Source organism: Poecilia formosa, unplaced genomic scaffold, assembly GCF_000485575.1.
Source record: "Poecilia formosa unplaced genomic scaffold, Poecilia_formosa-5.1.2 Scaffold212, whole genome shotgun sequence".
NCBI classification, from domain to species: domain Eukaryota; kingdom Metazoa; phylum Chordata; class Actinopteri; order Cyprinodontiformes; family Poeciliidae; genus Poecilia; species Poecilia formosa.
The window spans coordinates 555707-575001 of record NW_006800151.1 but is presented as its reverse complement, the minus strand read 5'-3'; the positions used below and the strand labels follow the sequence as shown (position 1 = coordinate 575001).

The window sequence follows — 19295 nt, the reverse complement described above, 5'->3', positions numbered from 1 at the left end:
AAAAAACTTCCTATGTCCTGAAACCATGGTTATTATTTTAGCGTTAGCTTGTAATTGAGGTGCTCAGACTCAGCCAACAGATTGTGGATAAGGAGCAGCTATCTAATGTAGACTATCAACTATTAATGTCTAATGTAAAAGTCAGGCTTGCCAGTTTCAAGAGGAAGCAGATGAGCTGAGCTTTCAAAATAAAGCAACAAGTCCAGATGAGATGGGAATCCAATGTAATTCTTCTAGGGCAGTACTTAAGCAACAACATCAGTGTTTGCAATTATTGTTTTTAATAAATCATAACAAATATATTTTTTATGATTTTAAGGGATCAAATCTCTAGATTTTCACTTATTTTTTTCTGATACATTTTGATAATTTTAGTGTTTTAACTGCTTTTTAGATGTCAAATATGTTTCGAAAACTGCTACATAAAATGAAAGATTATGAAAAATGTTAGCATCTCACATTGGCAGGATGAGGGTCAAATCTCCTCTATGCTAATGTGTTTTCAACTGGAAATGGATTTTCAGAGTAAAAGATTGGATTAGATGTAAACAAATGTACAAATACAAAATTTTAAAATTCATTTCTCTATATAAGTAACACTTGAAACTTTTCTGCTTCAGGCCTACAAAATTATACTAGTACTGACTACTTTTAATTCCTGAGTTGTGAGAAGTGTGAAAAAAGATAAGGAAAAAGAAAAATTGCTCAGATATAAGCTGGAAAATTCAGCTTGAATACACCCTGAAGCTAATAAAAGTCGGAGCTTCTCCACCAATCCCAGCTGCAAAATCCAATATGGCTGCTACACATATAAAATAAATTGACAGATGGAATAGAAACCATATATTGGCTAATATAACATAATCTTGCTGAGATTACGGTAGTTAGGACTGTAAATCTACACATTTAAATCTTAAACATTAAATAGGAACATATTTTAAATATTGCTAACAAGAAATTCTCTCAAAGTCTTTTGAAAAGCATGTCAGTTTCATAAAGAAGAAACTCTTATTTGTAAAACTGAAACCGGAAGTTAGTGGGTTGCTAAGGTTTTTATTCTCTTCCTATTTGTCAGTGTTTTTTTTTTCTGTTGGCCTCTTCGGTGAAACAGGTTTCTTTAACGTCTGAGTTTAGCTAGCTGACACCTGCGACAGTTTCCCCTTTAAACGCGGAAACTGTTTTACCTGCAGCATCAAAGATGGCGGCAGCCTAGGAGCAGTTATTTTTATTTGCTTGTCGTACAGTTTATGTGGACGGAACCGGTTATGTTTACCTCAGGAAAACTGCCAGATTCGGGCTGAGTTTCTGGTATGACGGGGTAAGAGGAAACACCTTCTGTTTAATTTGTAATTCGGTCTCAGCTGCTTCGTTATAATTCGTCTTACTTGCATCGCTTAAGCCCTGTCACAGTTAAACCCTAACCTAGTAAACTAACAGGAGTAGGAGATAGTAACGCTCATTTTAGCCAAAAAAAGGTGATGACAAGCGTTTAAAAACTATAAACGACAGGTAAGTGAGTTTGTTGCTGTTAAAAATGTATCTTTCTTTTATTTTTGAAAACGTTTATGTCATTATGTTATTGATTTTGATGAGATAACGGCTGTAGTGAATATTTTAGGTGAGTTTTGTGTTTTGTTTAAATGAATGTAGGCTTTTTATTGTCTTTATCGACATAATGCCATATATATGATTAAACCATCGCTTATGTTTGACAAAAGGAAACAATTTATTTATCTTTTTACGTTAAATTTAGATATCCTGATGTCAGTTTGACTTAATTTGTGATTTAACAGTAAATGTTGGACTCTTAAAGCTACTTATCAGACATATCTGTTGAATAAATTAAACTGGCCTAAGGTATAGTTTGACACATGTGGAATAATATTACATTAATATCAATACCTAATGTAAGTTGTGATTTACTCAATGAAATCTGTCATCTTATAAACTCTTTAAAGCACACGTTTCTGGTGACATCACAAGAGGTAGCATTTTTTTGAAATTACTTTTCTTTTTTTAATGATCTTGGGAATCAAATGGAAAAAGTCAAACAAGATTATCAATTTGTGCCATTTAAAGTTCTGAAGGCTTTAACTGTCTTTAGGTTCACCATGTAGGTTGGCAACAGAAATGGTTTGAAAGTAATCTGAGTTAAACACATAAAGTTGATGATCTGCAAACAGCTCGATTCAGCCTCTGGTGATTTTGTCAATAGAATAAATCTTAAAGCAGCTGTGATGGTGTTTTGAAAATATTGTATTTTTTTTTAAATCCTGCTTTCTCAAAAATCAAGCTCCAATGCTCAGCTATTTTTTATTTTTTTTATGGGGTCAGTGTGGATTTATTATTGGAAAAAGATACATGACTGCAAAGTATCTTCAAGTCTGTCTTTATGTTCCCAGGTCATCATCTTAAGATCCAGAGGTCCATCTCAGATTTTCAAATGAAAATGGAGGAAAAGCCCCTCTCAGGCCCAGACAACACCAGGCTGGAGGTGATTCTTCCTCGAACAGATTTCTTTGTGTTTGTTTTTGAGTATTTAATTCCTGTTTTGCACTTCGTGGTGTTTGTTTTGCAGGCCCTGATCCAAGACGTGTACTCTGAGCTGGTGGAAGATGCGTGTTTGGGCCTGTGTTTTGAGGTGCATCGCGCCGTCAAACAGGGCTATTTCTTCTTGGATGAAACGGACCAAGACAGCATAAAGGAGTTTGGTTGGTGGCCAGTCCTTCTAGTGTTTTCCCTCTAGCGTCACCAGGTTCTTTTACCATATATGTATCTGTTTATTCATTCAGAAATAGTGGATCAGCCAGGAGTGGACATATTTGGCCAGGTGTTTAATCAGTGGAAGAATAAAGAGTGTGAATGTCCCAACTGCAAAAGGTTTATAGCAGCTTCTCGCTTTGCTCCACATCTGGAAAAATGTCTCGGCATGGGACGCAACAGCAGCCGCATCGCTAACCGCAGGTCAGTCAGCAACGACTGGAACTGATTTGTCTCATTTGAAATTATGAACTTTTATGTTATCTCATTAATTGTTTGGTCTTAAAAGATTAGCCACCAATAACAACATCAGCAAATCTGAGAGTGATCAGGAAGATAACGACGACCTTAACGACAACGATTGGTCGTACGGAGCGGAAAAGAAAGGTGAGAACAAAAAAAAAAATCATCATAGATAACTCTGTTAATGCTGAATATTGCATACTAAGCACATTCACTATGCATCTTTTGTAGCCAAGAAGAGAAGGCCAGATAAGGTAAATTAGTTGTGGTGTGTAGGCACAGAGTAAACGTTTTCTGATTGCAGGTAGGAGTTTAATTATAACATTTTCCTTTTGTAGAATCAGAACTCTCCAAGAAGATCCAAATCTCTGAAACATAAAAATGGTGAGTGGCTCAGAAGATTAGATTCTGTTTTAGTGGAAAAGATTAATTTGAGCTAATAATCTTTAAACTATTTTACAGTCATGATAATATGAAAGAGAACAAGAAAGGTTTTGCTTTTAAAAAAAAATGCAAACTAGTTTATAACACTTGAGAATTGAAAATGTTTTTTTTTGTGTGTGTTTTGTTTTTTTTTTGCAAATTGTTTAAACCCCGATTACACATTTTTTTTAATTTGACTTTCAATTTTGCTTATTAAATACTGGAAGATATCCATCACAAATTTAAGAGTCACAGTTTTAAAACAAGGGACCATGAAAAAAATGACATCTTTGTAAAGTGAAAATGGAGAGCTACTTTTAAAACTTAAACATCACTGAACACATTTTTTTAATTGTAGTATATTAAAATGTATTTCTTGTGTTATTTAGGCGACCTTGGGACTAGCCTTAGTTCGGATCCCTACAAGGTAACAAATCTTCAGACGTTTGTGACTTTTATTCTATATTTTTCCGTCCTGATTTCAGATGGTTTTGTCTTTCTCAGCAGTACAACTACAATGCTGGGATCAGCTATGAAAGCTTGGGACCAAATGAAATCAGATCTTTGTTAACAACAGTGAGCATCGTTCATGGCACCATGCATTTATGTTTCTGGTCATTAACTTTAATTGTTAATTAAAGTGATGTGTTTCTGCAGCAATGTGGGGTGATCTCTGAGCACACCAAGAAGATGTGCACAAGGTAGTCACTGGGAAGAAAAAGTATTTAACTGCCGATGCACTATTGCTGCAAAGGATTCTCTAAAGAAATGCCGTTATTGGATTTTAGGCAATAACATGTTTCATACTTAAAAAAAGTAATTGAATTATTTGTGTATCTGTATTTTTTAAATGCATTTCTAATAAGTAAGCATAAATCGTTAACTGAAAAATCTGCAGATTAATTGTCTGAATAGTCGATTATTTTTTTTACTAAAATAGTCATTAGTTGTAGCCCTAGAAAAGATGAGCATGAGGGGACATGTTGGCGAAAAGAAACGCGCTTGGATGGATTGGTAATGCCGCCTTGTGTCCCTTAAGGTCTCATCGATGTCCGCAGCACACAGATGATCAGAGGAGGGCCATCAGATTGTTCCTCCTGGGGCCGTCCGCGTGAGTCTGCCCTGCCTCCTTCCTCAAAAATGTTCTGATTTTATTCCCCAAGTGAAAATCTTTTGGATTCATAAAAGTATAAGCTGACAAAGTTTCACTTAAAACTCTTTAAAGTATGTTTTAATTGAATAGCATTCTGTTTTATACAAAAAAGCTAAATGTACTCCATACTTTTAAAACAGTTTTGTTTGGCTCAAGAAATGTCTCAATCCAGATGTGTCAAACTCGAGGCCCATGGGCCAAATCTGGTCCGCCATATCCTTTTATGTGGCCCTCTAGATTATAGACTAAACGCCAAGTGTGCTTAAATATTATGTTATCAATGAAATCAATGCAGTTTTTATTTGTTTCCTGCCAAATTATATCAGTCGATCCAGTTTCTTGAGAATTATCGTGGAAATTCACGCAAAATCAACAAATCCCCTGAGCCACTTTTTTAATTGGGAGTTTATTGCAGGTTTTTCTCAAAAATTGTCAAACTTTCTTACTTTAACTAAACAGCTGCCTCAGCCGTAATTGATGTCCGATTATAGTCCATGATCTATATAAAATGCATTTTAATATAGATTTTGTATAGGTAAATGCAACTTTACCATCATATATAAGCGCAAATATTTCCTAATTAGTAGCACAAACATTTTGATCTTTATTGTAAAAAATAAAAAATCGCAAAAAGTATCTCAAAATCCTGGAGGGACTGAAAAGATTAATTAATATCAATTAATTCTTATTTAATTTTAAGAATTAATTGATTCTGGCACAACTGGCCTTCGAAGACCATTCATGGCCCAAAATAAAAATTTGGGTTTGACAACCCCGTTTTTCTGCATCGGATCGGTATCAGCCGATACTAGAACTTAAATGTCTGTATCGGCATTGGAAGTGAAAAAGTAGATTGGTGCATCCGTAGCATGTTTCTGACATTTTCAATGCAATAACCTGAGTGTTGATACACACCTGTATTTATGTTCGTAACCTGTTTAGTTTCTAAAAAAATCATAATAGTTTTTCAGGCATAAAAAATATTAAACAATTTATTTTTACTGTGTGTGTTTTCACTGTGTGCAGGCCGACGCTTCCTGATGCTGATGTGGAGGGCGACAGCTTTGACATTCCCAATGGTCAGGCCTTACTGAGCCGCCTGCAGTGGGAGGACTTCCCTGACGTCTCCCCCACTGACTCTGCCTCATCAAAAGCCAGTAAGGAAATGTCAACGCCATCAATCAGTTTTAAATAAAACCTGAGGATTTGGGTTTTATAAATAAATGCATCTGCTTCTCTCACAGGCACCAATCATTCAGATTCCAGGAGGCCCAAAAAGAAGAAGAGGTTGGATCTGAGCTTGAACAGTGGAGGGGGAGGAGTAAATATGACAGGAGTCAGCAGCAGCAGCAGCAGCAGCTGTCAGAGTAATATCAGCTTATCAACCAAAAAAAAGAAGCCCAAAACAGCAGCACCTTCTGTTTCCAGCATCTATGATGAATTAAACTAGCATGGACCTGCTTTTCATGCACAGGTTTAGAATATGACTTATCTTTGAATGTAGGACTCATCCTTCTTCATCATAAACTCTCACTCATCTACTTCTCCTGGCACAATTCCAGTTATAAACCAGAAGCTTTAGATTTATTTTTAAATTAACGGGACTAGAAAATCAGGGGGTTTCACAATCAATTTCACGTTGCCCAACTGAACCCAAAAACAATTTTGCTGATAATTTTTACATATTTCTTAAAAGAAGTAAAAAAGAGATCAAATAATTATGATTTACTACATGGGAAAAAAAATATTATGTAGCTCCTTGTCAGAGTTGTCAAACCCATTTTGACATCTATGCAGTGAATCTGGATTTCAAACTTCTTTTCACCTTTAATGTGACACATATCTTGTATAATTAGAAATGTAACAAATTTTTAACAGAAGTAACTATCAATGTGGCTTGAGAAGCACTGTTTTTTGGGGGGATTGAAACAGTGTTCACACACCCAAAGTTTTACTTTTTTTTTTTTTTTAATTTTTAAAGCATGTTTTGGTTAACTTTCTGCATGCCACATTTCTCAGAAAAACACAGATAGAAAATATATGGGTGCTGCAGTAAGTGCGACACCTTGCAGGAGTTCTCTAAATCCATCAGGATTTCTGCAGGATTTAGTTCTGCTGTAATCCCTTTTCGGCTTTCTATGTTTTAGCTAAAAAATAATCATTATTCAACAACAAAAGTTAATTCCAGATCATGATGCTGCCACCACCGTGTTTTATGATGATTTTTGGTTTTGCTTGGTGTTTGCGTACAAAGTAGCTGTTTAAGTTTTTACCAGTTGAATGCAGGATAAATGTCACATTTAAGAAGAAAAACCTTTGTGCACTTATAATTTATAACATGTTTCCTAAATATACTATATAGAATATAAACAATTTAGAATTTGTGTACAAATTGAAAAAAAAATCTAAGATTTTTAGTGAATTCATGAGAAACTTTCTTTACTTTGCTTTCTGACATCTTCAGTTCTTTGTGACTTCCTGCTTTTATTCTGCCCCTTTTTTCTGCTCCATTTAAACAAAAGTACTGAGGAAGCACTCTGTACTCATCAGTGGCTTAATACTGACATTGTATTGCACAATTGTGTGTGTCTGTGGGCTGATTTGCATTCAGTGTGAATGTCACTTGGATGTGTGTGTGTGCCGTCTTTCCATAAAATCATGAAATGTGACATTTTATGGAAGGACTTTGGCCATTTTAGAAATTTACCTGCGTTTACATGAATGTGAATGTGGTTTTGTGAGTGCCTACAGTGGTGATTATGTATTTCTGAGGGCCTTGTATGGCACATTTAAAAAACATTTAGTAGCGTAACTGAAACTGAAGTCCAGTGTATTTTTTAAGTTTTTTCAGGCACTTTCTGTTTATGAATGACAGAAAATATATGGGTGCTGCAGTAAGTGCGACGGGTCTGTGTTCTGTGATTATATATACATATGCTGTTTTTTTTGTGTGTTTTTTTTTATTAGTAATCATGCTGCAGTTCTTAACCAACCACAAAGACTTTGGTTTGTTGCCATATTGATATTATGATACCATTTGACCAAAAAGTCAGTTATGTCGGGAGCTGGTTTCTCAAATGAGGTCCATTTTCAGTTACAGTGCTGATCAGAGTCTTGCATCCCATCATTATCCGAGTAGCTGGGTAATTAATTCTGGACTTTTAATGATTTGTCAAACATTCTCGTTATAGCTTTTCCTAAACCTGCTTGAAATGTGTGCTGTTGAAACACCCAATTGTGTTGATTTTTATTTTTACCATGTTGCTGGATTTTTTGAGATTGAACAATATTCTCAACACTTAACTTTAATTTTTATGTAACTCAGATTTGTTTGATACAATATTAGAAACGAATAGGAGTGCAAATAATTCAGTTACTTTTAGATAAGAAAACATTTTCTGATTAAAATCCAATAGCGTTGCATATTTGTAGCAAATGCAAATAATCCATCTGCAGCTAAAACTTATTTTGGGTTATTTACATTAATTGATAATTGCAAAAGGTGCTTGATGTTTTCTTTGTCTTTTATGTGCTCTGAAGGTGATGTTTTTTTTTTTCAGCAGATTGCATGTTTTAGTCTGTGTGCTAAATTTAACAATCACTAAATTAGTTGGCTATTATTTCAATTATCGATTAATCACAATTGTTTCAGCCTGAGTGCCTCGTTCTCGCTTTGAAAAATTATGTTTCCGTTTTAAATGCAAAAAGGACCCAGAGTATGTAAACTTCTGATCAGAGCTGTATCTGGTTTGTATGTGAAGGCGACAATCAGCTGAGGCTGGTGATGTGCACTAGTAGATATACTGTAACAGACGTTTGAAATCTTTGCTTCTGGCGCTTTTGTGAATGAAACCAACGGCTGATGTGCATTAAAATTAAAATGCAATATAGACTGATATTTACCAAGCACAGATGAGTGTCATGTATCTATATGCGACTGTTTTTCCCCCCTTCAATGCTTTGATGTTTCTAAATAAACATTTATTGCACCAACAGATTCAGGCGAATGAAACTGACTTGGCTGGAAACTCTTTAATTCTAGATGCAGCTGAAACAAGTCCAGTATTGATCAGGAAGAACTGCCAGTCTGTTAAGTGCCAGATGTAGTTTCAGCAGATTTACTCTTATTTTATTTACAGAAAATACAACATATTTACAGTCTCTCTCCGAAACGTGTCATGTCTAGCAGATGTTTAAGGTACCGATGCAAAGCAGCAAAATGAAATGTCTTTGCCTCGATCGGAGACGGCTGGACAGTTTTTCATCCACAGAAAGCTTTTATTCTAATAATATAACATAGGAGGCAAACTTGTAAAGCGCAACAGTGTTTTTAGATGTTTTTTTTCTTGAAACATAATTTTTCTTCCAAAATAAAGAGTAACACACAAGAGATTGATAAATCTACCAACAAAAGACGAGATGAAGCCAGAGTGTTGCTAAATGATGCTCCAGTTAAATCCTCTTCCACTGCGCTTAGACCGTACTTTTTATTTTTCTTGGTATGTGCTCAAACAGGCTCTCTTTGCCCCCTGCCAAACACATGCACATTTAACCAGCTGCAGCCTTTTTTTTTTTGTACTCAAGCCTTTGTTTTTTATTTAGTCCATCTCTTTTCTGCAGTTATTTTTTGTTTCCCGCACTTCGTAATGTGCTGTAGCCTCGAGCCACGTCTTGACTTCTCAGCGGCTGTGCATTCCGAATATCAGAAAGCTAAAAAACACAGTGACTCCCACCAAAGAGATGGTCGCTGGGGCCGTGAAGAACTGCCTGTAGTTGATGCGGAAGTACCAGACCACAGCCAGGATCACCACGAACACGGGCACCACCAGGCTGCTGGTGCTGATGGCCACGCTGGCCGACCTGAATCCTCCAGACGCCCCGGGGCCGGCCCCCGCCCCGGGCTGCGACCCTTCCTCCGGGTTCGGTCCTTGCACAGCCTGGGAGATGTGGCAGTGGATCACGCTGTTGTCGGTGATGTTTAAGGAGAACAGTGTCCTCTTGGGATCCTGCAGCAACTGGCCTTTGTAGATTAGTTTCACCTGATGCTCACGTCCTGAAAAACATTTGCTGGGAAAAGGAGAGAAAATGGATAAAAGATGCATTAAAGGAATTAATGCATTTTTGGGAAACCTTAAAGGTGACCTAAAATGCTTCCTTGAATATGTTATGAAAAATCTATATGCTTTTCAAAATATGTTTATTACATTTTTTGCACAAAATTATTCTTGGATGAGATTTTTAATATTTAGAGCTTCTTTCAGAATGAGCTGTTTCAGGATGTCTTGTCACTTTAAATCCAAATAAGCTGCTGCTGGCCACGCCCCCAAACTCAACGTTTACACGTGAAAATGGCTGCAAACGGCAGTGCAATTACACAACCGTACATCTTTGGAAAGCAGAAGTGAAGCCTCCTGCACAACCAACTACAATGCAGCAAGTGGTTTCTGAATGGTAAGTCAACAACAAAGCATTTTTTATTTTCCCGCAGCCATTGTACAGTACATACAGTGGTAACAAATCAGCTGACCAAAAGTGCTGGAGCTCAGTTTGGGTTGCTAGGTAACGGGATAGGCTTCGCTGGGGTTGTTACGTGAGGGGTAGTGCCTGCTGATTCGCTATGTCACATTTGGGAGGTTTTAGAAAAGGGCCATTTTCCACATATCAAAAAAACATTAGCTTATTCCCAAAAAAAGAGTCTTGTGTTTTTATTAAGCACTTGATCTGTTTTTAGAAGCTGCAGAGAATTACGAAACGTGCATAATGTGAATTTTGCATAGTATGTCCCCTTTAAATGTTTTTTGGCAAACAGACTTGAGGTAAAACAACAAAGAATGAGCTTGTTTTTGTAGATGACACACGCAAAAATGTTGAATAAATGAAATCCTCATGATTAAATATAAAAAGCATATTTGTCTCTCCCTGCAGGTCTGCAGAAAACAAGCTCAGCTTTCATATTTTTGTGTTAACGAAGCAAAACCTGTGCAGAGGCTTTGGGAAAGTCGGTCTTTGTTTACCAAAATGTTAGAGAATTCTGGCATCCAAGCTTGATGTTTATCCTGTTTTTTAATGTGCCCTGTATGTGTTTATGATTTTGTCTGACGTACTTGGTGTTCTGCTTGTAATTTTACTTGATTATTTTAAAGTGTGTTTAGAAAAGCGCTAAACAAATAAAATGTATGTTTATTATTTTCTGTTGGGTATTTTTAATTGACAAACCTTTTCAGTATTCCCACGGTATCTTCTGGTTCTACAACGGCAACCTCCTCTGTGTCGTTTAAAAACTTGAGCCGGACGGAGATGGAAGTGGTGGTGGAAGCACACGGGATGGTGGTTCTCAGACTCAGAACGGCCTTCACCGGATGTCTGTCTGCCCCTTTTAACTCCTCGTCCTCATCGTCATTCTCGTCAGCGTCGTCCTCCTCTCCGTCAGAGGAGTGCGGCGCTCCGGCCTGGGGCTGTTTGCTCCGTATGTCCAGCCGCAGGTCCGTCCAGACGTCCTCGGCTGCCTCCGCGTCGCCCTCTCCCCTCTCGTTCGCAGGCTCCCCGTCGTCCGGCTTGTTCTCCTGTGCAGGTTGGGCGGCCTGCTGCTCGGGGGCGTCGGCGCCGTTGGGCCCCCCGCTGTAGTTATCGTGGGCTCCCAGTCCTATTAGTGAGGCATGAGCGCCCACGGTGAGGATGGTGCCCAGGATGTGGTCTCCCCGATCTGCGACGTGAGTCGAAAGCCAGGCTAAGATGAGGGCCAGGGCGAGGAGCAGCGCGCCGCCCGCGGCCACCACCTCCTCCTCCACCCCCTCCAACATGGTCAGTGCGCACACCGCCATCTCTGTTCTCTGAACCTGAAGGAGAAGATGGACAGGTAAGGATCAAGTTCATTTTTATTGTAATATTTATGTTTAACAGCAAAATACTCAAAAATTGAGACCCGTCTTAATAACTAATTTTCCTAGATGCTATATTGTCCCAATAATTGTTGCGATAAATGGTAATATTGTTGTTTTGAGACCATTTTCAAGTGATATATTTGTAATATGTTGTAACTTTATTTTGTGAAAAACACCTAAAGCTGGAACTGGAAGACATTTTACATCTCCAAAATGAAACGCAACACCCAAAAACAATAAATAAAATGGGGAAAACCCACTTACAACCAAAATCATAAACAAAATTTCCCTTGAAAACATCTCAATCATCAGAATAGAAATTATTGAGCTCATTTTAATTTGTCACATGATTAAGTGTGTATTATGACAGGCTTAACTATTTTTAGTTCCAGTTGCTTCAACTTTTTTGTTGTTTCTTTTCACAAAGACTGAAAATTATTTCTACTCACTCAAAAATTAATTGATTGTTGCTTTTAAACTAAGAAAAAACAACTAAGACATTAACTAGTATCAAAGTAAACTAAAGTTTTAAGACCATTTAAAAATGTCCAACACTCCATTTTATTCATTTAACGTCCTTCTAATGAGGTATAAGAGAGATTAAGTATTCCTCCTGCATCTGATGCTGTGCACTGACAGTCAGATGTCTGAAAGAAGGCTACTAAAAATGTTGAAAACTAGCATGTTTAGCAAATATTCTGGTGTTTTGTTTCGGCCAATTCAAACAAATGTACATCAAAATACTGTAATAACTTTTCTAATAATTTAGCTGCAGTAATAATAAATTTCTGGTGTCTGGATAAGAACAACATATTTAAATCTAAATAAAATCACTTGTTAGTTCTTTTTATTTTTTTGAAAAGCAAAGATAATTTAACTCACGGTTATTATACGGTAATAGGGGCCCAAAAACACAATCTTAAGATATGCAAGAGATGTTAGGGCAATATATGATACCGTAGTTGTTGGACTTTGGTTAGAAAAACTGAAACTAGCAACACAAATTCAGACAAATTGTCTCCATTTGAATTAATGTATGCGTCTTCATGTTTATTTTCTGCAAAATACACTATTACAATGTTTTGACTGAATTACTTCATTCTCACTTTTTGACAGGACCAAAATGTTGACTAAGAGCAAATGTATTTATAGGATAATGACTGCATATACAACTGAAGACCATTTAACAAAAATGGGGATTCTTGTTTTTTAAAAAAAAAACGGGACGGAGAAGTGAGAAAAACAGGAGGAAGTTAAACTGATGACATTCTTAAAAGCTTACGTATTCAACGTAACACACAGTCAAAGACTGTGATATAAATACATTCAAGCAGACGTAATTTATTTTAAGACCACTTTACAGATTAAAAAGTCAGGAAAAACACGACTGGTTCCCTTTAAAAGCTCCGCAGCAGCTGTTTCTTATGCAGACAAGCTACATTCAGTGACTGTCAACATTGTTTGTCGACTCGTTTATATTGTCCTCCATAACCAGCCTTTATTCCAAGCATAAGGAAACTATACTTTTGTTCTACTTACTTGTCAGACTGTCATTCCGCTCTTATTAGCTCCTTAGCTTACCAGCTAGCCTTCCTAGCTTGACGAAAAACGACCTTCCGCTGTTTACGTGCCGCACAGCTAGCTTCCTTCTGTCGCAACAGTTTTCACATTGAACGCAGGCTTCGAGCAAACATCTAAAAGTCCTTAATAAGCTGCATTTTGGGTGGCCTTACCTGACAGCTGTAAAGTCAAAGCATGTTGAAACACCAGGCTCAGTTTTAGTTAGCAGCTACGGCTCAGAAACCACAGAATAAAAACAGTGCAGGCTCGGTTACGTCACCAGCCGGAGGTGGGAGCGATTGTTATGGAAACAGGGAACCGCCTGTTGCTCCTCCTACTGTTACATTTACATTACAGCCGAGCAACAAGTAAAGAAATACCAAAGTACATAACTTCAAGGAAACTATAGCTGCTAGCCTGTCAGACTTCGTTCAGTGTAGATTGTTGCTTTGCTGTTTTGTTTTAAACAGAAGTGGGTAGTAGCTAGTTACATTTTACAAGACTAACATGTTTTGGAAAAAAAGTTTTCTTTTAAATAGTAACTCAGATGTTATGATTAACTCCTCAGTACTGGAGTTGTCTTTTTAACCAATTTTTAAAAAAACATTTCTACCATTGGAACGTTTACTTTTTGTTTAGGTGAAAAATATGTTGAGGTTGTGTAGGTTTACTGGGTACAATTTTACGATTTTCAGGTACTCTACCCACCTTTGATAGTAATAGCTACATGACTTGAGTAATACTATTTAAAAGTAACCCTACTCTGAATGCTCTACCCACATTGAGTTGCTTCATTTAAAGGGGCAGTACTGTGTAAAAGTAACTTTTTTTGAGCTTTACATCATCTTATAATGGTATTTTTTCATCAAACTGTACCTGGAGTATTATTTTGACTCTTTCATGGATGCTTGAGGAATTCTTTAATCTCCCATGTTAACGGCTTAATGGAGAAATGTTTTTGTGATGACATCCTGAAGGCAGGGTGTCAGAAAGTAAGTACTTAAGCCTCCTTTAGTTGGGGAGCGCCATAGGATTCCACAGAAAAGAGCAGTAAAGTTTTGTTAGGGATAAGTACAGGAAGATCTAAAATAAAATAAAATTAAAAATAAAAAAGTATGAAATTCTAATATATTTTTCTCCTTTACATGCAGAGTGAAAAATGAAAGCATTTATTTCTTGTCATTTTGATTATTATGGCTTGCAGATGATGAAAATTCAACATCCCAGAAAATTAGGACATGAAATAATAAAAAGAAGAATATTTTAAAACAAACTTCAGAATTCTAAAATATTAATTTCTATGCTATTAATGCTTAATCATTTTTACATGAATTACTGCATCACAAAAGAACCTGGCTCCTCAGAGGCCTGTTCCTAAGCATATTTATAGAAAGTTTAGTGGAAGGAAAAAGTGCACCAGCAATAAGAATAATCAGTGCTTAATATTTTATTTTCATTTGCAAAAAAAAAGCACATAACATCTGAATACTTTATTATGACATAATCTTTAAAAGAAAACTTGCAATGTAGGAAATGAGGATCTGCAAAGCAAATAATGAAAAACAAAATAGCCTATTGCACAAAAATAATGCTGTCACACAAATAACTGATAATAAAATGCAGTGAGAACCCTGCAGAAGTTATCCTGCAGTTTTTTGCAAATGCACACCACTTAAATCTTTTCACATTTTGTCCTTTTACAACCACAAACTTCAATGTAATGTTTGGTTTTCAATACAATAAACCAAAGATAAATAGTACTTAAAAATACAGTGAAAGGAAAAGTTTCCATTTTTCTTTCTTTTTGTTTTTCAAGCAAAAATCTGAAAAGTGTGGCATGCATTTGTATTGACCCAGCTTTATTCTGGCAGCTCTAAACAGTGGTGTCAAACTCATTTTCGTTTTGGATCCTGAATGCTCTTAAAGGGCCGGTTGTTCCAGAATGTATTGATAAAACCTGTTCACAAACTGTTAAAATATAAATTAAATCTTAAAATTAGATAATATTATGGAACATCTTTTCAGTTCCTCCAGGATTTCATGATACTTTTTGTGGTGTGGCCCCACCAGCCTTGAGTTTGACACACATGGGCCAGAGTGACCGACTCCAACTTTTCAGGCAGCATCTCTTGTGAGAACAAAAACAAAAATTTACTGGAGTGCCTTGTTGTCACAGAGCAGCAGATATTCTCTCACAGACCCAGGAACGTCCAGCTCACATACAGCTGAGTGACAGCGGGCTCCTAAATGGCGACGCACAGCACAACGGCAGAGATGCTGCAGGGATCGAGGCCGAGCGCTCCTCTGACGCAGCGAGCGGAGAAACAACAGGTGCTCCTGGGAAAGCTGCGGGCAGAAGCAGAGACATGAGAGCAAACGACAAGAGAGCGGATTTAACACCTCAGAGAGCTCACCGTGTCAGGAGGCAGGGAGTCTGACCAATCACAGGGCGGGATGGATGTGTATGAGTTCAGCATCACGCCCAGAACATCAGGATACAAGGCCAGCTGTTTCAGCATCTGGGGCGGATCAATGTTCAGTCAATTCATAAACCTGATACCAGATCAGGTAAATAAACCCCATTTATTTCTGGTTTTTTTAGTCAGCCAACTAAGGGGAACAATCTGTTTCTTTGTAGAGCTTTTTTAATTATTATTATTAGTAGTATTTTTTTTCAGAAATACAAATTTACAACTTAAAGGGGCAGAATTATGTATTTTCGAGTCACATTGCCATTTTACAGCACAATCCAGTAACTATGTTGCCTTCAGGTGTTATGACTATATGACTATTGACTATTGACTTAATAATTTAGCGCCTTGAAATTGGGCCTCTGTCTCTTTAAGAATCTCCTGCTCTTTCTGAAACTCCGCCTTCAGGAAGTCATCACAACATGGCTCTTCTATTAACCCTTAAACAATGTTTTTACCAGCGTTGCAGAAAGAAGTAGCTGGTATAATAAGCAGATACGCACCAGGTGTCTGCTAATTGCTGCTGGCTAGTCTGAAGGAGCTGAGTTGCTTGGGAAGGGCTGCTTTGTGAGGCGGAAACTTTTGGGCATTCCCAAAATTATGGCAATGGTCCAGCCCTGGACGCCACACAGCCTCCAACAGTTAGCACCAGTTGGATCATAGTGTAGTTTTTGCTTTGGTGTTATAAAAAAGCAAGGTGGCCAGTAAAGTTTTAACAATTTAAAATAAGTTATTTGTTAATTTATCTGTTATATGTGGACACAAAGCTGGTTTTAGAGTTTCCTATTTAAAAAAGGAAACTGGTGAAGCAGTAGACTCAGAAAGTTTGGAGAGCTGTCAGTTTTTAAAGATGACTTGAGAGTTTTTAGGACTCAGAAGCAGAGGTCTAAATTTTAATCCAGTTTTTCATGAAAATAAAAAGCAGACATGCATTTAATATGTGTTGTTTTGTGTGTGTAGATCAGCTCAGTGTTGGTTGAACCTTTGGTGAAACAGGTTTTGCTCCGTAGTTCAGAAGGGATCGCGCTACAGCTTCAGATTGCTGAGTCGGGTAATCTTCCACAACCTTAAAAAAAACAACAAAAACAGCGTTTATTCTGCTTTCTGGCTTAAAATTAGTACCTATGTTGTCCGTGCTGTTATGCAAACAGTCTGGTACCTGCAGCAGGCAGTCCATTGGTGTGTATCCCGCACAGTTCTCAACATCAGCCTTCGCTCCATGCTGCAGGAGGACGTCCACAATCCTGCAGCAGCAGTTTGCGCAGGCGTTGTGCAGCGGGGTGTGCTGCTTCCTGCCTGCAGTTTGGGGATTAGCTCCTGCTTCCAGCAGCTGCTGGATCACACGGAGGTACCGCCCAGCTTCGGACGGCCTCTCGGCTCCGGAGCAAGCGGCATTCAAGGGGGTCTCCCCCTCTCGATTGGTGGCTAAAACATCGGCGCCGTGGCTGAGGAAGAGCTGGACGTGCTCCTCCAGGCCTCGCTGAGCAGCCACATGCAGAGCGGAGAGCCTCGACTCCAGGCTCCGCGCGTTGATGTCTGCGCCTCCTTCTAAAAGCAGCTTAGCACAGCTGGGGAACAGTCACATCCTGATTATCTATGCATTAGAGTTTTTCTTAACGTTAGACACGAAAGTGATGCCGTATTTGGACATTCATGTTTACATGCTCCTGTTTTTTTTTTTTTATGGTATATAAATACGAGACCATAAATCACTTTAAAACGTTTCCCTGCATAATTGACACACATCCTGTGCAATTCAACTTAAAAACAATCAAATATGCTGGGGGTTAAGTAAAAATAAATAAATAAATAAATAAAAATACAGCTACATGGATAAATCTGCACAACAGTAAACATATTTTCTTTGATTCAATTTTGGCATTCAATCCTCTTGGGTTCAGGATCCCACATCTTGATTTGATAAAATGTTATGAAGTCAAAACTTTCCAAAGTTCTGAAATTTCCTCACATTCATATCTAAAATTTGATAGATGTGAATCAATTTCATTACTTGAAATGAAGTAATGAAACTTCATTACTTCAATGTTGTCAACAAAAGTTGACAACAAATCAACTTTTGTTGATTTGTTGTCAAATCAACAAAAGTTATTCTTTTGTTGATTTGACTGGATGCTCAAACTGATTCTGTTGTAGAAAAATGAACTGCTCCTCCAGCTTTCCAGCAAAGAACCGAATGTTTTAACAAAAACTGAAAAGTAACTCCATAACATGAAACTGGCATAGTGTTTTTTTCCCCTGTGATGTGCATATCATTTATAATTTTGGCAAAAAGTTTGGCTTGTTCTCGTCAAACAGTTACTGGTCATTAACCCAAATGATGCTGGAAGATTTTAGCCACGTCTGGATGTTTTTCTCAGAGAAATGCTCTATGCTTTGTCACTTAATGGAGGAAATTATACTTTTGAAGCTCCGATCTGCGCTGTGCCATGGAGTAGATTTTAAAGTCTATTTTAAAATCTACTCCATGTATCCTACAGCCACAGCAAACTGTGGCTGTAGGATACAAATGAGAAAATTTCACAAAAAGAAAACACAATGAATCCTAACTTTATTCAAAATTGATCAGACTGATTCAGAATCTAAAAACTGAAACTGAATCACAAAGGTGCTTCATAAAAAGGGTTTAGTTTAAATGTGTGCAAACCAGATTACAGCACCTTTTAAACTTTACATACTTTACATCTGAATAATTTTTATTTTCACTTATGTATCAGATTTTATCTAAAAAAAAATTGAGTGATGCATGTGATTTACAGTATAAGCGGTTTGACTACTCACTGGAATGACTGGGCAGAGGTACAGAGGTGAAGAGGAGCACTGCCATCTGCTGCCAGCACTTCAGGATCTGCTCCATGGGTCAGCAGCAGCTGGACGCAGACAGGGTGGCCGCCTATGCAGGCGTCGTGGAGTGCCGTGTTGCCTCCAGGGTTGGCGTTCACCTCAGCACCACGAAACAGCAGCTCCTCCACACACGCCGCGTGACCCCGGCTGGCAGCCAGGCGCAAGGCCGATGTTTGTTTCACCTTGGAGCTCAGCGTCCACATGCCTGACGAAAGCAGCAGCGTTTACCGGCACTGCTAGCACTTAAATTAGCAATATAAACTAAAATCTCTGAGGCGTACCCATTTCCGGAGCCCACACCATCTCCTCATGCACCGTCTCCATCAGGGCGTTGACCATTGCAGGGTCTTTCAGCACAGCGTAGACTCCCTTTATGTCTCCGCACATGAAGGTGTTGTGGATGCTGGTGTCTCTGCAGCGGATCTGGGGTGAAGGGGCTCTGACCTCTTGGATCCGCTGCTGCCTGGGAGGCAGTCGGGGGGCCCGAGGCAGCGGAGGCCGGATCATGGCTCTCCTATGAGCCAAAGCTCGCCGTTCATCCTCCCAGTCCTGGAGCTCCTGCTCCAGTCTGAGAGAGCGCAGTGAGGTAGAGGAGAATGGAAATGTGTCCTTGGACATAACACCCTACAATCAGTCCCATAAAGTAAAACCAATGAGAGCATGGCAAGCAAACAGAAGTCATTAACTTTATTCAAACCCTTTGCATATAAGAAATGAGCAGTGTTGCTTATAGAAATGTCAGCAAAGAGCTTTCACTCACCCTTTAATGGAAGTGCCTCAAGTTTCTATGGAATCCAAACAAATATAAAGCAACTTACAAAAACTGGACCCATTTCTGTTTTAAGTTAAACTCATACGAAATAAAACTACTAATCAAATGCCCTTCATATGTGCACAGTCACAAGATAACTGCTCAAATAACTTCTACACTGGATATTTTTA

The 19295-nt window shown here is 38.0% G+C and overlaps 3 protein-coding genes across 9 annotated transcripts; 1 reads left to right on the top strand and 2 right to left on the bottom strand.

The window, feature by feature from the left end:
* The first annotated feature begins 1052 nt into the window (after positions 1-1052).
* atxn7l3a (ataxin 7 like 3a) lies at positions 1053-8485 on the top strand. Of its 4 annotated transcripts, none has more exons than XM_007567705.2 (13): positions 1053-1318; positions 2403-2494; positions 2579-2711; positions 2793-2964; positions 3050-3147; positions 3235-3257; positions 3342-3387; positions 3816-3853; positions 3931-4002; positions 4084-4127; positions 4466-4537; positions 5606-5736; positions 5824-8485. In XM_007567705.2, the coding sequence occupies exons 2-13, from the start codon at positions 2444-2446 to the stop codon at positions 6027-6029; spliced, it is 1086 nt and encodes a 361-aa protein (XP_007567767.1). In that variant the 5' UTR covers positions 1053-1318; positions 2403-2443; the 3' UTR covers positions 6030-8485. The 4 variants fall into 4 exon arrangements, with proteins under 4 accessions (XP_007567767.1, XP_007567768.1, XP_016534951.1 ...); XM_007567706.2 differs by having other exon boundaries at positions 1053-1509; XM_016679465.1 differs by lacking the exon at positions 1053-1318 and adding an exon at positions 2281-2329 and having other exon boundaries at positions 3934-4002.
* tmub2 (transmembrane and ubiquitin-like domain containing 2) lies at positions 8101-13404 on the bottom strand. 3 transcript variants are annotated; one of them, XM_007567709.2, is made up of 4 exons: positions 13194-13404; positions 13000-13109; positions 10796-11415; positions 8101-9646 (listed from the first exon to the last, which is right to left on the bottom strand). In XM_007567709.2, exons 3-4 carry the CDS (start codon positions 11398-11400, stop codon positions 9259-9261), a joined length of 993 nt encoding a protein of 330 aa, XP_007567771.1. In that variant the 5' UTR covers positions 11401-11415; positions 13000-13109; positions 13194-13404; the 3' UTR covers positions 8101-9258. The 3 variants fall into 3 exon arrangements, with proteins under 3 accessions (XP_007567771.1, XP_016534952.1, XP_007567770.1); XM_016679466.1 differs by having other exon boundaries at positions 13000-13106; XM_007567708.2 differs by lacking the exon at positions 13000-13109 and having other exon boundaries at positions 13194-13402.
* A 1596-nt stretch (positions 13405-15000) lies between these two features.
* Positions 15001-19240, bottom strand: asb16 (ankyrin repeat and SOCS box containing 16). 2 transcript variants are annotated; one of them, XM_007567698.2, is made up of 7 exons: positions 19114-19240; positions 18635-18977; positions 18291-18558; positions 16651-17059; positions 16474-16557; positions 15435-15539; positions 15001-15366 (listed from the first exon to the last, which is right to left on the bottom strand). In XM_007567698.2, exons 2-7 carry the CDS (start codon positions 18969-18971, stop codon positions 15172-15174), a joined length of 1398 nt encoding a protein of 465 aa, XP_007567760.1. In that variant the 5' UTR covers positions 18972-18977; positions 19114-19240; the 3' UTR covers positions 15001-15171. The 2 variants fall into 2 exon arrangements, with proteins under 2 accessions (XP_007567760.1, XP_016534936.1); XM_016679450.1 differs by having other exon boundaries at positions 15176-15366; positions 15460-15539.
* Between the last annotated feature and the right edge of the window lie 55 nt (positions 19241-19295).

Excerpts from the sequence above, each read along its gene's own strand:
- atxn7l3a (XM_016679464.1), top strand. The coding sequence starts at position 2,299 with ATGCTCAGCTATTTTTTATTTTTTTTATGGG. Across the intron at positions 2,330-2,402 it reads TTTTTTATTTTTTTTATGGG|GTCATCATCTTAAGATCCAG; the intron begins GTCAGTGTGGAT and ends TTATGTTCCCAG. Across the intron at positions 4,538-5,605 it reads TTCCTCCTGGGGCCGTCCGC|GCCGACGCTTCCTGATGCTG; the intron begins GTGAGTCTGCCC and ends CACTGTGTGCAG.
- tmub2 (XM_007567709.2), bottom strand. The coding sequence starts at position 11,400 with ATGGCGGTGTGCGCACTGACCATGTTGGAGGGGGTGGAGGAGGAGGTG. Across the intron at positions 9,647-10,795 it reads ACCGTGGGAATACTGAAAAG|CAAATGTTTTTCAGGACGTG; the intron begins GTTTGTCAATTA and ends TCCTTTTCCCAG.
- asb16 (XM_007567698.2), bottom strand. The coding sequence starts at position 18,971 with ATGTCCAAGGACACATTTCCATTCTCCTCTACCTCACTGCGCTCTCTC. Across the intron at positions 15,540-16,473 it reads CAAAACCTGTTTCACCAAAG|ATGCTGAAACAGCTGGCCTT; the intron begins GTTCAACCAACA and ends GATCCGCCCCAG. Across the intron at positions 15,367-15,434 it reads ACTCCCTGCCTCCTGACACG|CTTTCCCAGGAGCACCTGTT; the intron begins GTGAGCTCTCTG and ends TTCTGCCCGCAG.